We start from the raw sequence: 16241 nt of genomic DNA on the forward strand, positions 1-16241 counted from the left end.
CCAGGAAGGCACATCCCTTGTCTAACAATGATGACAAGAACTTAAATTATCACTCGTTGCTCCCACCCCACCCTGTGGTGGTGAATTTTGCAGCCATCCAGATAAAAAGTGTGTTAAAAAACAAAGTGAGAGAGAGAAACTCAAACCCAGCCCCAGCCTTTCAGAGTGATTAATCCCTGCTAATGATTTACCGATTTGCAGAGAGCGTGTTCTGCATAACCGGATTGTGGGCATTAACACCAGCTCAGAGGCTGCCATTCTGCTAAAAATGAAAGTAAATTTCAAGAGCAATTGACCACCCCTAATTTGAATATCCTTCTGATGCACTGGGAGGACCCTTACCCCCACCCATCGACCTAGAGGGCTGAGGCAAGGGAAAAAACATAAGGAAAGGTTCTTTCCTAAAAGATATCTCACCTTTCATTGTTCTTTCCCGTCCCCAAGACTGAGAGATAGGGAAACTTAAATAGGTGAGACTGCTCCTTTCTCCTCTGCCAAAGGCAGCCATGCCTCTCCTACACTCTGGTCCCCTATTCGTGACTCTCAGGAGCACAGGAAGGACAAAAGAGGAAGACACCTGCAGGGGCTGAGTTCAGAGGGAGAGAGGAGGGGGTTTGAGAGCTCAGAGTGATCCCATCCCCTGTGGGAAAGATCTCTTGATAGTGGGGAGTGCTATGAATCTGTCTAGCTGGCACCAACCTGCAGGGAGGAAGTGGATGTACCTACCCAGGCTGGGCTTCCCAGGGGGCACTAGTGGTAAAGAACCCCCCTGCCAATGCAGGAGACATAAGAGACTCAGGTTCAATCCCTGGGTCGGGAAGATTCCCTGGGAGGAGGGTATGGCAACCCCCTCCCATCATTCGCGCCTGGGACATCCCATGGACAGAGGAGCCTGGCGGGCTACAGTCCACAGGGTCACAAAGAGTCGGACATGACTGAAGCGACTGGGCACGCAGGCAGGCTGGAATCTGAGGCAGTCGGGACCCTGCCAGAGGCTTCCAGTCAAAAACAGGTTCCAGCCCAGAACAAGCAGGGTGTGGGCGTGGTCGCTCCTGACACCACTTAGCAAGAACTGGTTGAGGGAACAGGCAGGTTCTGCTCCAGCTCTCACAGCCTCTTACTCACCCCTGGCAGCCAGGCAGGAAAACCAAGCCACGCTCTCCCTTTCCAAGTTTCCATCCAGGCAGTGATCTCATCCCGCCTCCACAAGAACCCAGTGGAGACCGTCCTGCCCAGCTTACAGATGAGTACACTGAGGTTCACAGAGATCAGGAGAGCTGAGATTGGTGTCATCAGGCAGGTCTGAGTCAAGATGAAACCTAGGGCTCCTTGACACTGAAAACATAGGATCTGGAGCATAAGGGAAAGACTGGTGGGCTGAGAAGGGAACGGAAGCGGGCTGCCCCCATTTTGCCCCCCTTCCCACTCAGCCTGCCTTGGACAAAGACTTCAAGCCCACGCACACAGGAGGGCATCCTAGGACATGAGCTCCTCCCAGCAGCCCTCCCTAGGAGTCTGATCTCTCCTCTCTTTACCTCCACTCAGCATTCCTGACTTGAGAGGGATCCAGGTAGAGTGTCCGGAGCCCCTTTTCCTCCAACATTAGAAAGGCCTTGGGGACTCCCCTCGTGGTCCAGTGGCTAGGAATCCACACTCCCAATACAAGGGGCTCAGCTTTGATCCCTGGATGGGGAACTAGATCCCACATGCCACAACTAAGAGTTTGCATGCCCCAGCTAAAATCCAATATGGTCAAATAAATAAATAAAAATAAATATTAAAAAAAAGAAGAAGAAGAAAAGGCCTTAGGTCTGTGGCTGCATCTGCTCTCAGGGCGCCCCTGGACTCCGAGGACCCACTGACCCATTGCAACAAGACATAATGGCAGGACCCCAGAGACCAAAGCGGGAAAGCAGCTGGACCCAGCTGCCCCCTTTTCCTCCCTCCCAAATCCCATTCAGTGCACCATTGTGCCTGCTCGCCTGTCTGGGATGTGCGTCTAGAATATTATAGTGCATGCGCGGCTGCCCTGCTGCTTACTGATGGCGAGTATGGTCATATTCTACAGGCCGCTTCTGAATCTCTCAGGCGGGAGTATGAATGTAGATTGTGGGGTTTGTGTCTCTGACTTGAGACTTTTTGGAGAGAGGATATGGGGGCTTGTGTAGCTGCAGTTCATCCCCACAGAGCCCTCCCTCTGCAGCCCCTCTGGCTCAGAGACCCCCCACAGCGAGGGCCCCATCTGCTGGAGGCTCGCTGACCTGTGTCAAATGAGCAGGCGCTCGGTCACACTCCAGGGCCTGGAGGAGGCCTCGCCACTCTGGGAAAGCCCAGGCAGCTCCTGCCCTGGGGGCAGGCTGGGCAAGGGCCCCCGCTGGGGAGGGAGGCCAGGGAGCCTCTGAGGCTGGCGGCGGCCTGGCTGGGAGCTGCCCTCCACAGACAAGGAGAGTGGGGGGGAAAAAAAAAAAACATATGAAAAGAAAGGGCTTTCCTGCTTCCTTCAAATGAATGGGGCCGCTGAATTGCATGGACTAAGCTCTGGGCTGGGCACAGCCCCATCCTGGGCTTTCTGATCCCTTGTGTAGATGGGTTAGTTCCTACAGGGTGTAGGTATCTATGTGATGCATGGGGTGGGCCTCTCTGTATCTGTGCATGGGGTGGGAGAGTGCATGCTCATGTTTGTGAACACAAGAAGGTGCACCCATTTGTGTGAACCGGCATGCCAGCTGACAGCCTCCAGGCTTGTCACCCCAGGGGCCTGTAGGTCTCCTATAGGTCTGGGTCTAGTAGGCTGAAGGAATGCCTGCTTGAGCCAATTTCAGCCTCGGTGTGGACTCTGCAAATGTTGAGACACATGTCTGTATTTATCATCGTGTGTTGGTTTGAATATCCGACCCAATGACGTGAGTCCATGTGTTCCTATTATGAATCTGTATGTCTCTCCTCAGGCTAAATTTCATGTGTGTATCTGCATGTTATGTGTATTTGTGTGTGTGTATGAATGCACATCTGTTCACATGCCTAAACCACTCTGTGTATGCATGGGTCAGGTGGGTGTCTGACTTCTGTCTTCCAGGTTTTCTCTGTGGTCTGCGAGGGCAGGGCTCCTAGAGAGCTCTAGGAGCTCTCCTAGAGAGAGGGGATGCTCTGTAGTGGGTATCTCTACCGCTAGCCATGTCTTCGCCCTCAGTGTCCTGCACAGAATCTCGAAGAGCAAGAGCAAAGGGGATGGGACTTCCCTGTCAATCCAGCAGTTAACACTTCACGTTCCAATATGAGGGGTGGGGGGGGCGGCGGGTACAGGCTTGATCCTTGGTTAGGGAGCTAAGATCACACATGCCTCGAGGCCAAAACAAAAAAACAGGAAACAGAAACAACATTGTAACAAATTCAATAAAGACGTTAAAAGTGGTCCACATCAAAAAATATCTTAAAAAAAAAAAAAAGAGCAAAGAGAATACTGAGACTTCCTAGGAAAAACTTAACTCTCAAATACAAGAAAATTGTGACTCAAGACCAAACCCATATCATTGTGGAGGATCTAAAACTTTGAAAGCTGAGAAAGAAATGTTATCCTTTCCTAGTTCACACTGCTGTTCAACCCAGGGCAACATCTCATACTAAGAGGGCAGCTAAATTACATGCTTTGTTTCATCCCTGTAGCTCCAAAACAAACCTGAGAAGTAGGCATTTCTGTCCTTGTTTTTATAGGAAGAAACTGAGGCTCCAACAGGCAAAGCAAAGAGCAGGGCTGTTAAAAGAATTAATGGGATTGCGACTAGATTTGCTAGCCAACAAGCTGGTAACTTGCTTAGGAGTCTGGTTTTGCTGCAGCCACCCCTCAATTCAGCACAGACTTGGGAATTTGCCTTCAGGAGCACCAGGTGGCCAGAGGTAGGGCAGTAAGCTTTCTCTGCTATGAAAGCCAAAATCGCTGCCTCCACAGGAAACCTCCCCTTCCACAGCCTGCCGAGAACGATGGGGAGCCATGGAAGTGGGACTTCCCCATCATTCTCCCCAGGGTGAGGCTTGTTCTGAGCCCTTGAACAGGCCTCAGTTCCTTCATCTGTGCAATGGGAGAACAATTCTAGTGCTCTCTCTTGGGGCTAAGAGTAGCAGGTAACATCACGAATGAAAAGCATTTATTTGTTAAAACAACCATTGCTCATGGTGACCATTCCAAACAACATCTGGTCCACTGTCCAGACATTTCCCTTCCTCCAACAGAAACTGAGACAGGTTCATAGACTCAGACCATCAGAGCTGGAAGGGAGGTTACCAAAGAGGTCATCTGATCCAAACCTCCACATCCCCACTCTGCAGATGAGGGAACTGCGATTTAGTTAGAGAGGGGGAGTAACCTCTTCATTCACTGGGTGCTAACAATAGAAAGAACAAGAGTAGAAGTCTTTTCTGAGTCCTATTCCCTCCCACTGTCTTGTACCACTCCATGACTTACCTTAGTGAGACAGGTGGGCTGCCTATGGTACTGTTATTCCCAATTTACAGGTAAAAGAACAAACCAGCAAGTTATTCTTGCCCAGGAAGACAGTGGCGGGTCCAGGCTGGAAGCCTAAGCTTCAATGTCACACCGTCCTGGTTAGCACTGGAGTGAAAGGGGACTTCACTACAGAATTCCCAGGTGTGGTCCTAACTCCTGGGCCTGGGAGAGAGGTCAAGAAGTCCTGGGATGCTGCAAGGTGACAACTTCCTTGGCCAGAGTCCAGGAAAGCCCAGCATTTTTAGCTAGGTTCAGACACTCAGCTCTAACACAGCTCTTGCAATGGAGATGGGACCTAAGCAGCTTGCTCAGGACAGTGGCCAAAGGCCACTCTCCCTTGCGGGCTAGCCAGAGGCTAGTCCTGGGGCATTCCAGGCCTGGATGAGCACATCTGTGCCCTGTCACTGTTGACTCTGTCCCAGTCACCCCCACTGCAGCTGCCACCTGAGCCCCCATCATCCTTCACACACTGAAGCTTTATTCCACTGTCCTGACCTGCCAGTAGGGCCCTAGCTGGGCCCTCAGCTTGGTCCTGCAGTCTGGAGCCCTGGGGCCCTGGAATCTATGAATCCACTGGAGGCAAGGTCAGTGACAGAATAGAGGTGAACTGGCAGCTGGAAGACTCGCTGTGAGACAAGCCTCAGCATGGGAAGAGTGGAGGCTCAGCTCATTCCACACAACCCCCAGCCAGCGTGTCACGAAAGAGCTGATGCTGAGGCCTAAGTCCGCTAAAGATCCTTCAGGGAGCCCTCAAAGACCTGGGGGATGAGGAGATACCCCAGCCTTGCCAACAAGGAAGGCCTCTTCAATCCCAGTGCCCTTTTCAGCAGCCCCGGGCAAGTGGGTTAAACTCCAGCCCAGGGTTCTCTGCGAAGCTGGACAGCTCCCGGCCTGAACTCCAGATTTCTGAGGCGCCAGTGCCCTTCCCCAAGTCCACGCGGCTCCTCACCTAGAGCAAGTTTCCCCCGGGGCTTAACCCCGCCATGACCCAGGCCAATGAGCCATGCAGGCAGGAAGGAGAAGGAGCGAGAAGGCGGCAGTGGCGTGGGTCAGATATCCGTGGGCCCTGTTTGTCCACCAGCCCTGTCAGCGGCGTTTCCCCCGGAGCCAGGCTCCACCTCGAGGTCCTCTCACTCAGGAACCTCGGAATCGGCCTGGTTACAGGAACTCCGGTCTCCCCCACAGCATCGCTGCCGCCGACCGTTTCGGCGCGGAGCCACCCGGGCGGTACTCACCTGGGCCACGGTACCCTGGAGAAGAGCCCATGAGCGGCGTGAAGTCGGGCCGGTACGCCCCTGCCCACGCCGGATGCTCTCTCAGGGCCGCGGAGGTCAACGGAGTCGCACTGGGTGGTCCAGAGGACGAAGAAGGGAAACCGAGACGGGCCGGGGAGGCGCGCAGAGGAGAGCTCCGCACCCGCTGGAAGCCGTGGGAGGCGAGGCGGGCAAGGTGAGCAACCGCGCCGCAACCGAGCCGGGGACCCGCGCCGCCTGCAGCTCGCGGCCGCCGAGACCCGCGGGAATCCCGGCCCGCCGGCGGCGGCACTGCGGAGGGAGGAGCGCGGGGCTAAGCCGCTTCTCAGAACCCGAGCGCCTCCCGGAGCCCGCCATCCCAGCCACCGCCTCTGGCCACCCGGGCGGGAGACCTGCGGGAATTCTGCTCGCGTGGAGCGTGGGACCCGCCGGGCTCGAAGTCTCCAGAGACCGGGGAAAACGGGGCCCATGCAGCCAGGACGAGAAGGGGTGCGGTCCCAGTACCACCCCCGCGCCACTCCCCACGTGGCGGCCGCGCCCCCGGGGCGTGAGTGTGTACGCGGACGGTAGGGGGCCTGTGAATGAAGCCCCAGCGGCCAATCAGCATGGCCGACGCGCGGGACCCCAGGAGTGAGGCCCAATGGAGAGCTCTGGGCGGCCCGGCCTGGAGGCAGGCGGGCGCGGGGGGCGGGGGCCGGGGCCGCGGGGGGGCGGGAGGCGGCTCCGCGGGCAGCCAATGGGCGGCGGGTGGGGTGGGGCTCTGGAGCGCCGAGCGGGTCCCGGCTTTAAGCCGGCGGAGCGCGGCGGCGGGGCCCGCAGACGGAGAGGAGCGGCGGCGCGGCGCGGCGCGGGGCGCGGGGCGGCATGGCCACCACCGCGCAGTACTTGCCGCGGGGCCCCGGCGGCGGAGCCGGGGGCACAGGACCGCTTATGCACCCGGATGCCGCGGCAGCAGCGGCAGCGGCCGCGGCCGCCGAGCGGTTGCACGCGGGGGCCGCGTACCGCGAAGTGCAGAAGCTGATGCACCACGAGTGGCTGGGCGCGGGCGCGGGCCACCCAGTGGGCCTAGCGCACCCCCAGTGGTTACCCACGGGAGGAGGCGGCGGCGGGGACTGGGCCGGCGGCCCGCACCTGGAACACGGCAAGGCGGGAGGCGGCGGCACCGGCCGAGCCGACGACGGTGGCGGAGGCGGCGGTTTCCACGCGCGCCTGGTGCACCAGGGGGCGGCCCACGCGGGCGCGGCATGGGCGCAGGGCGGCACGGCACATCACTTGGGCCCCGCCATGTCTCCGTCGCCAGGGGCCGGCGGGGGCCACCAGCCCCAACCGCTGGGGCTGTACGCGCAGGCGGCCTACCCCGGGGGCGGCGGCGGCGGCCTGGCCGGGATGCTGGCGGCGGGCGGTGGCGGTGCGGGGCCGGGCCTGCACCACGCGCTGCACGAGGACGGCCACGAGGCGCAGCTGGAGCCGTCGCCTCCGCCGCACCTGGGCGCCCACGGACACGCACACGGACATGCACACGCTGGCGGCCTGCACGCGGCGGCGGCGCACCTGCACCCGGGGGCGGGCGGCGGTGGCTCGTCGGTGGGCGAGCACTCGGACGAGGACGCGCCCAGCTCGGACGACCTGGAGCAGTTCGCCAAGCAGTTCAAGCAGCGGCGCATCAAGCTGGGCTTCACGCAGGCCGACGTGGGGCTGGCGCTGGGCACGCTGTACGGTAACGTGTTCTCGCAGACCACCATCTGCCGCTTCGAGGCCCTGCAGCTGAGCTTCAAGAACATGTGCAAGCTCAAGCCGCTGCTCAACAAGTGGCTGGAGGAGACCGACTCGTCCAGCGGCAGCCCCACCAACCTGGACAAGATCGCGGCGCAGGGCCGCAAGCGCAAGAAGCGCACGTCCATCGAGGTGGGGGTCAAAGGCGCGCTCGAGAGTCACTTTCTCAAGTGCCCCAAGCCCTCGGCGCACGAGATCACAGGCTTGGCCGACAGCCTACAGCTGGAGAAAGAGGTGGTGCGGGTCTGGTTCTGCAACCGGCGGCAGAAGGAGAAGCGCATGACCCCGGCTGCCGGCGCCGGCCACCCGCCCATGGACGACGTTTACGCCCCCGGCGAGCTGGGGCCCGGCGGGGGCAGCGCGTCGCCGCCCTCGGCGCCCCCGCCGCCCCCGCCGGCCGCTCTGCACCACCACCACCACCACACACTGCCGGGCTCCGTGCAGTGACCCCGCGGGCCGGGCCCCCCGCCGGTGCGCGGCGAGGCGCCGCGCGGCCTGAACTCTTTTTTGTTCGGTTGCTTTGGATTTTACAAAAAGCCCACAAACTTTCGAATAAAACCAAACACCCGGACCACCCTCTCCTGCGAGCGGCGAAGACGGCCGACAGGCTGCGTCGCCCGAGCCCCGAGAGAGAGGAGCGAAGATCCGGAACGCGCCAACTCACTCCGGGCATCCTGCCCACCGCCTGCTCCCTGCCCCCAACCCCTCGACGACCCCCGCCCCTGCCCCCCCGGGCTGTTCGGGGCCGGATCCCGGCAGCGGCCTCCCCACAGCGACAGGTAACGCGGTACGGGGTTAGGGATTCCCCGGGAGAGAGGACGAAGAGAGGCGAGCTCCCCATCCCTCTTCCCCGCGCGGATCCCCGAGCCTGCGGGTCACGGGTGGGGAACTGTCACCTTATTCGCTCCACGCCTCTTCTCTCCCATAAGGATGCGCCCCATCCCCCTTACCCTTCCTCCGGGCTTGGTTTTTTACGGTTTTTATTTATTCATGGAGCCTCTCGGCTCCTGGGGTCCTTCTAACTCCGCCCGCGCCCTTAATTTAAATCGCTGTATACTGTATTTATCGGGGCCCCGGAGGGGAGGCCGCGAGAGCCGCGTCTGTGTATAAAAGCAGGAAATAGCCAAAGCTTTAATCTAGCCTAATTTATTTTTCCCCTTACCTTCCCTATCTTACCCCTCAAAGGAAAAAAAAAAAAAAAGGGCAAAACAACAAAAAAAAACTAACAAAAAAAATTCGAGTGTTCATTTTTCGTTTCGTTTTACCCGAGCTTCTGCTCGGTTCCCGGTCACGCTGGAGGAATCCGCGCTCCCACGCACACGCGGATGGGAAGGGGCTTCTGCCCCGCCGTTGACCGACCAGCAAGTAGCAGGGCCCCGGCTCCCCGCGGGGCCCTGCCCTCCTGGCCTCAAACAAACGAAACTTGGAAAAGTTGGAGATATTTTTTAACCAGCTGTAGAAATAAGCCGTTCCCTGAGAACCTTCTGCCTGAATCCGCTCCCTTTCCAGCCCCCTAGGATGCGGGATGCTGGGGGAGGCCTGGAGAGAAATTCCCCAAGTTTGGGGTGAGGTGGGAACCATGTAAATATGTGAGATATGTACACACTGGTGGGGAGAAAGAAACATTTTGTGCTTGGTTTTTATTTTTGGTTTTCCGGGTTGCCCTCCCTCCCTATCCTAAAGGATTTTGTACACTCACTAATCCGAAAAAGATATTTTAATATGATTTCCAGATTTCTGATCCATCTCTATTTATTTTCTGGATGTGTTTGGAGCTTCCCCCTTCTCCATTTCTTGTTCTGTTACCGTTTGAATTTAAATTTTGTTATTTTATTTTTATTATTTTTTTGGAACAATGTTTTGGTGCATTCTCTTTGTATCCTTATTGCAAAAAAAAAAAAGTAATAATAATGTAGACTGGGAAGTTCCCTTTATATTTATGTTATAGTAAATATTTTATTACTCACATAAACATGTACCCCAGGGCTGTGTCCTGTCCTCCTTACTACTAGGGCCGGGTTGGTTCATGGGTGATGTGATGGGATACCCTGGCTTGCCTCCCCCAAAGTCTGGCATCACTCTCTTGGAGGAAGGTGACCACACAGACCTTCTTCCAGGCCAGTATTGGGGCAGCTTGTTACTTGGACACCAGTTGGGCCCCTGCCTCAGATGAGTGAAGTTAGGGAAGATGAAGCCGCCTCATATCCCCCTCCCATAAACAGACTGTCCTGGGATCTGAGCAGGGCATAAGACCCTGCAGACACCGTACGGAATTCGGATCAACCATTCCTCAGGCACAACTCAACTGCCCTTCTGAGCCAAGGAAGAAGCCTGCCCCTCTCTACCTGGCCCACCAGCCAGGCATCTCTGTATTTACATTCCCCCTGACGCACACACCCACCCCTGACTTTGGCTTCACTTTGCACTTCCTGGGTGGAGCCCAGGCCAACTTCATCATTCCAGGGCTTGGGGCAGGTGGAAGCGAGTCAGGCCTCACCAGATCACCCCAGCTGGCGTTCCACCTGCAAACAAATGGTACCCGAACCTGCCTGGATCCACTAAGAGCCCTAGCAGCTCAGACAGGGTCCTGCAGGAGTTAAATGGCCTGGGGAGGGAATCCCACGTGTTTGTTTGAGCAAAGCCAGTATTTCTCTACAGGCAAACGACCTGCCCCAACTTCTCTCAGGGAGGAGCAGGGGTGAGAACATCTGTGCCACCAGAAAGCTCTGGCATCTCCTCTCCAGGGCTGGGTCACCAAGGGAACCCCCCACTCAGGGAGTGGTTGTCTCTGCCTATGGAGGACTCCAGGGCCATGCACTCATGACCTGGGGAGAGAAGCAGCCATGCTCAGACATCCCCCTGTCGAGCCTTCAGCACAGCGTCACCCCCTTCCCCAGAGTCAGGATGGTGAAGGCAGCTCAGGGTTCCAGAGCCAAAGCCCCTGACTATCTGTGTCCCAGCAAAGATCCTTTCTCCTTTAAAACAACTCCTCTTAAAAATACTAATAAAAGCAGCTCTTCTGTTCCTCCGTAGATGCGGTTCTTTTCCCATCTTAGGAGAAACCACGTGAGGTTTATCTTACTCTTCGTGGAGACAAAGCTTGAAGGCACAATTGCTTGCCGGAGGAGAAAGTTGTGTCCCTAGCGAGGGTATGTGTATGACTCCCTCCTGCCGGGGAAGCTGTCGAAGCCCAGGTCTGTGAGAGGCCTTGGCTCCAGCTGAAAGAATCTTGGGTGCCCAGAAAAGGGTTCCCAGGCCCCCAAGTTGGCTGTCTCTGGCAGGCTTGGGCCTCAGGATGACTTTTTCGATGCTGCAGGTTCCTAGAGACACCCAGAGCTCTGCCCCACTCAGTCTCGGGAGAGAGTTGTCCGTCCAAGTACAGAAGCCATCATGGTTTTCACAGGCTCAGCCTCTCACAGCTTGTTCATTTTTCCCCTTACACCTTCGGTCCAGCCTAGTAAGCAATTAGGCCTGCAGTTGGCACCCGTGTCCCAGCCATCCCATTTCCCAAGTCGGCAGGCCAGGGAGCCTCCCCAGGCTTTTTACAAGGGAGGTTAGAAACTTTACCTGCTGATTGTGTGGCAGCACGACCAGGAGCGCCGGCCACCCCACCTAGGCCCCTCATCTCCAGCTTTGAAGGAATCGCACGCTCCCTCCCTGTTCCTTCCTTCCCGGATTCGTCCCAGCCTCAAGGCCCTGAAATGGAAGCCAGTGTAGCTCAGAGCTCCCTGCCGCCTGAGCCGCAGCAGGTTTGGAGTTTGGAAAGGGCGGCCAGGAACATGGGGGCCCTTCCCTGGCCTCTGCCTGCAGCTGACACCGATTGATTGATTGATTTCCTAATTGTCTGCTTAATCCGGTCCAAGAGGGTGGATTTATTATTTAAGCAAGTCAACTCCAAAACAACCAAACAATGCGGTCCCCCAAGATCCAACAGCAGCTGAGGAGTAGAACAAAAAGAGGAAAAAAAGTGGGAAAGGGGACGGAAGAAAATCTTCCATTTGGCGGCGATTTTGCTTAATGAGACACCAGCCTGGGACAGCTACCCGCTGACCCACCCCTTGGTCACAGAAGGCCCCAGGGGGGCTCCTTCCCCCAGTCTCCAGGCTGGGTTGATGGTAGGAACCACAACACATCTGACATTATAAGAAGGAAACCATAGGACCCACGGAGCAATATTTTTCCCTAGAGTCTTACTCCCCAGGTAGAACAGAGTTTAGAAATGGCAGTCAGCTGGGAGCTTGACCTCGGTTTTTCCAGCCCATATATATGGGGGTCTACCTGCTCACTCCGGACAGCTCCAAGCTTCCTTTTGTTCAAGAGAGCCAGATGTCCCTAGCATTGACCTCCCACGAAGCCCAAGCTTTCCCTAGTGGATTTGGGATTTTCTCATCCCATCTCCCTCCTCTTCTCACTGGAACAAAATTCTTTTCATAGATCAGACAACCACTGGTTCTGGTAGTTAAAGAGAGCCTCCCTCTCCCTGCAGGAACCTATGGGTGTTGGTGTGTGAAGGTGTACGTGTGCTCCTGTGCCTGTAAATCCATAGCTGTCCCCAGAGATAGGAGGGGGGAAAGGAAGTCCATGCTACACTGCCGCTGCTTTGAGCTGGGAGAATATTTGCAGGGTGGGAGTTGGCTAACATGCAAAGAAGAAAGGTGGCCGTTGTGGTTGCCTGAGATCCTCAAGGCAGATTCGGAAGGTGCCCGCTCCTGAATTTCAAGGATGCCTGTATTCCCCACTACCACTTGCCCCAGGAGTTTGCACTGGCTTCTATGTCGCGTAGCTTAGAACCTATGCCATCATCTTTTGACCCCAGGACTCCACTAGGGGTCCACAGGACTAGCTGACCCCCAACTGCAAACTGCCTGCTTAGGGCTCTTTAGAATCAATTCTCCTCCGAAGAGGCTCTGGGCCAGCATGGGGGAGGGTCAAGCCCCCTGTGACATGTCCAGGCCCAGGCTTTCGCCAGCAGGGCTTGAGCTCCAGAAAGGAGACCCACCTGAGCAGGGAGAGGAGAAAGAGGAAGTTAGTTACCTGGCCTGGAGGCTCCCCTTAAGCTTAGCAAAGGAGATTCATCCGGTTTTCTGGCTTAGTGACCACAGTGACCAGAGGAGCCACCGATCCTGTCCTGCACAGCATATGGGAAGGCCCTGGAGTTAGTATTTGCCCTCCTTCAAGGCTCCTCTTGCCACTTGGGAGGCCTCCGTGTGGGAGGACTGCCCTCTATTGGTCCCTGAGCTGGGACGTGGCAGCAGTCACCAGGGCCACCACACGGCTGAGCATACCCCAAAATCAGCATTAAGTTGGCTACACACTGAGGGGTGCCAGGTAGAGCAGAGGCAACCTTAGCCTTCAAAGGAAGTGACCTGGCTTTACATACACACAGGCTTGCCCGTGACCCTTCCTTCTCCATCTACCACCCAGCCTGTGCCCACAGCCATCCTCAGAAATTCTCCATCACAGCTGCCTCCTCTGCTTCTGCCCCACCCACACCCATCACCACCACTCCTCCTCTCAACCAACTAAAACCCCAGTCCACACTCTGCCAGCTTGCTCACTCGTGCACATGCTGAACCTCCCAGGCACACCCGTACCACCGTCTGGTGTCCAATGCCAGCTTCAAGGCCTTTAACACCAAGCTCTCCAGAGTTGCTAGGTACCTGCGCCTTTGCTTATTTGATTTAACACTCGCAGCCTCCTTTCCATCCCTTGGCAGGGTCCCCTCCTCTCAGGATTTTCAAACACTCACCCCACAAGCTGCTTTCCAGACACATCCCTGCCCATCATTGTTCCCAACTCCTCCCAGATCTCGCCTGCTCCCTTCAGATAATTAAAGTTAGGCTGTGTGTTTGTATGTATGTGTGATCTTATTTTTTAAACACACACCCCCACACATACATATGCGTGTATATATACAAACACACACAGCAATTAGATCTATCCGTTCCTGCCGTCGTCCCTCTTGGGCTAAACACATGTCCCCCATCGCCACGCCATGAACCCAGCATCTCGTAGTCATGGGCTCTTGATCTTTCTCTTTCTCTCTCTCTCTCTTTCACACACACACACACAGATACACACTGGCACTTTCACACACCCACCCCCAGCTCCTTGGTGTTTCTCCAGGGGCACGACCTACCTCCCACCCACCTCCAGGACATCTGAATGGGCTCTGCTCAGAAGAGCCAAGTACCAGGAGGACTCTGCTTCAGCACTACCCGCCCCCACGCACACACCCCCAATGGACATGTCTCTGGCTGAGCCTGACCAGGGTGGGTCTGGGTATTATTAGGCTGCAGAGACAGCACGGAGGCATATGGTCTCGTACACAAGAAATAATGTTCATGTTAAATCAGACCTCATGCATAATGCATGGTGCCTGATCTCACATTATTTTGGGTGTTCGTCAAAATCAGTGTTCTTTCTTGTGAGGGCTCCTGGAAAGAAGGGGAAAAGGCGTTTGCTAATTGCACCCGCAGCCTGGACCAGGGAGCCGAATGTGCCCGGAGAGCCTCCCTCTGGCCCCGCTTCACCCACCAGTGGGTCTCATCCCTCTGTCCCCCTCTGTCTTTCCACATGAAAGGAGGGGCTGACTCGGGTTTGGAGCAGGCGTAAGGCCCCGTGTTATTTTTATTTCTTTTCTCTCGGCTCTCTTGTCCCCGGAGGGTTCTGGGGAATAGCAGTGCCTCGTCGTTCACACACCCGATTCATTTGCCGTTTTATGAACTCCCCTTTGATTCATCGCCTCCCTAAGTCAATGATTCACTCCTGATGGCTTTTCAGAAATCCTTCTTCAAAGGCTCCAGATTATTCAGCTCTGAGCAGGGGCAGACCTGGACCCTGTGCTGAAGCTGCCCTCCCTGCTTAGGGTGGGAAGTTGTCACTATCCTCGGCCTCTCCCAGGGGCCGGCCAGTCCGGGGAGGAGGGAGTGCCCCCTCCACGCAGAAGCTGCTAGAGTCGACCCCAGCAGCTCATGGACAGACCTGGCCTTCTGGCAAAGGCCCCTCCTGCCATTGTAGGTCACCTGCCTTTCCCCAGTGTCATCCAAGTCCCCAGGGATGCTCTCCATGTCTCAGGAGAGGCCGAGAGTGGAATGGTGAAGCACAGGAGGCTGTGGGACCAGACGGATCTGGGTACAGATCCTGGCTCCCCTTCTTATCATCTGTGTGACTTTAGGCCAGCTCCTTACCCTGTCTGTGCCTCAGTTTCCTGATATGGTGGTAATGACAGTCCCTACCTCACAGAGTTATTTCGAGGATTAAGGGGCATGATGTACTCAGAGTGCTTAGCCCAAGAAGGTGATGGACGAGTGAAAGCTGATTTAATGTGGGACCTGGGCAGTGCATCATACAAAAACAAGTGAGCGAGGAGGACAGCCAAAATGTAAATAAACTTTTACCATGATCCCACTCTGTCTAAGGCACCCTGACATAACACTTGCCCAAGCACTGACTTTGTGCTTTGTTTTCACTATCTCACATTAACTATTCCTATTTTGCAGATGAGAAAAGTGTTGCCCAGAGAGTTTGAGTGACCTATCCAAGGCACCAAGACTAGTTGATTATAAAGCCTAGAAGAAAACCCATGTAATCTGATGGTCAGATACACGAACAACAATGACAGGTATATGTCATTTTTAGACTCCCTGCTGCTGAGGTGAACAGCAGTGTCCAGTGCTTGCGGGGTGTGCCTCCCAAGCAGAGGGAGTTCCAGAACTCAGGACTGAACCAGGGAGAGAAGTGGGGACCATGGGTTTTTGGAGTTAGTTGGCTAGGATCTGTCACCTTCTTCACCGCTGTGCAACCAGGCAAATCCCGTAAGGCTCAGGGAAGTTGGATGAGTCGCCTAGAATCCGCAAGAAAGTCAGGAAGCCTTCTTGTGTGTCCGTTCAGAGGACTGTGCACTGAGAAGTGACCTACATATGGCGGCTAAGGATGTGGGCCGTGGCATCTGTCCAGACTTCCATCCTGGCCTCACCACCTGCTACCCATGGGACCTTGGGCAAGCTAGTTTCCTCGCATGTCAAAAGATGATGATGACAGTACCTGCCCGGTAGGACTGTTGTGAGACCTAGAGGAGAGATGATACACATAAACGCTTAGAATGAGAGCCCGGCACAGTGTAAGGGCTCATTAAATGTTAGCTATAAAAGCAATTTTATATGTACAATATATATTATCGTGTTATTGCTGGGGCTGAAGCAGTGCAGAAAAATAATGCCTAGTGCTCTTTCTCCCCGCTCCCCAGAATTATTTTTCTTCATTCTCAAAACCATCCTGGGAAGAAAAGTTCAACCTTTCCACTCCCCAACCATAGAAGAGGAAACGCAGACCCAGGGAGGTTGAGGCACTTGTCCAAAATGACCCAGAAAATCAGTGGCAGGTGCAGACTCCTAGCTTGTTCCCCCCTTCTGAGTCTTTGTGGCAACCCCATGGCCCTGGTGATGTGCTCTGAGCCCCTTCTATATACTTAGTAGCACTGTGCTGGGTTCTGGGAAGAGCGCACCCAGAGGGTCAGGGAAGGCCCCATAGACACTGGTACCACTAAGCTAGGTCATGAAGAATGAGTTGGGGGTTGCCTCTGGGGCTTCTAACTCAGGGCCTGATCCCTAAGAGGTAACATGGCTCAGCCCCAGTGCCCTCAGACTCCACTAGTTCCGCCTTCCTGAAACTTCAAGCCTCTTCCTGCCATGCTCAGAACACTTCCACATACC

The 16241-nt window shown here is 55.8% G+C and overlaps 1 protein-coding gene across 1 annotated transcript; it reads left to right on the top strand.

The window, feature by feature from the left end:
• Positions 1 to 6618: 6618 nt before the first annotated feature.
• Positions 6619 to 7974, top strand: POU3F1 (POU class 3 homeobox 1). Its single transcript, XM_068965931.1, has one exon. It carries the CDS (start codon positions 6619 to 6621, stop codon positions 7972 to 7974), a length of 1356 nt encoding a protein of 451 aa, XP_068822032.1.
• Positions 7975 to 16241: the final 8267 nt, after the last annotated feature.

The sequence above is a fragment of the Capricornis sumatraensis genome, chromosome 2 (assembly GCF_032405125.1).
Source record: "Capricornis sumatraensis isolate serow.1 chromosome 2, serow.2, whole genome shotgun sequence".
Taxonomy (NCBI): Eukaryota; Metazoa; Chordata; class Mammalia; order Artiodactyla; family Bovidae; genus Capricornis; species Capricornis sumatraensis.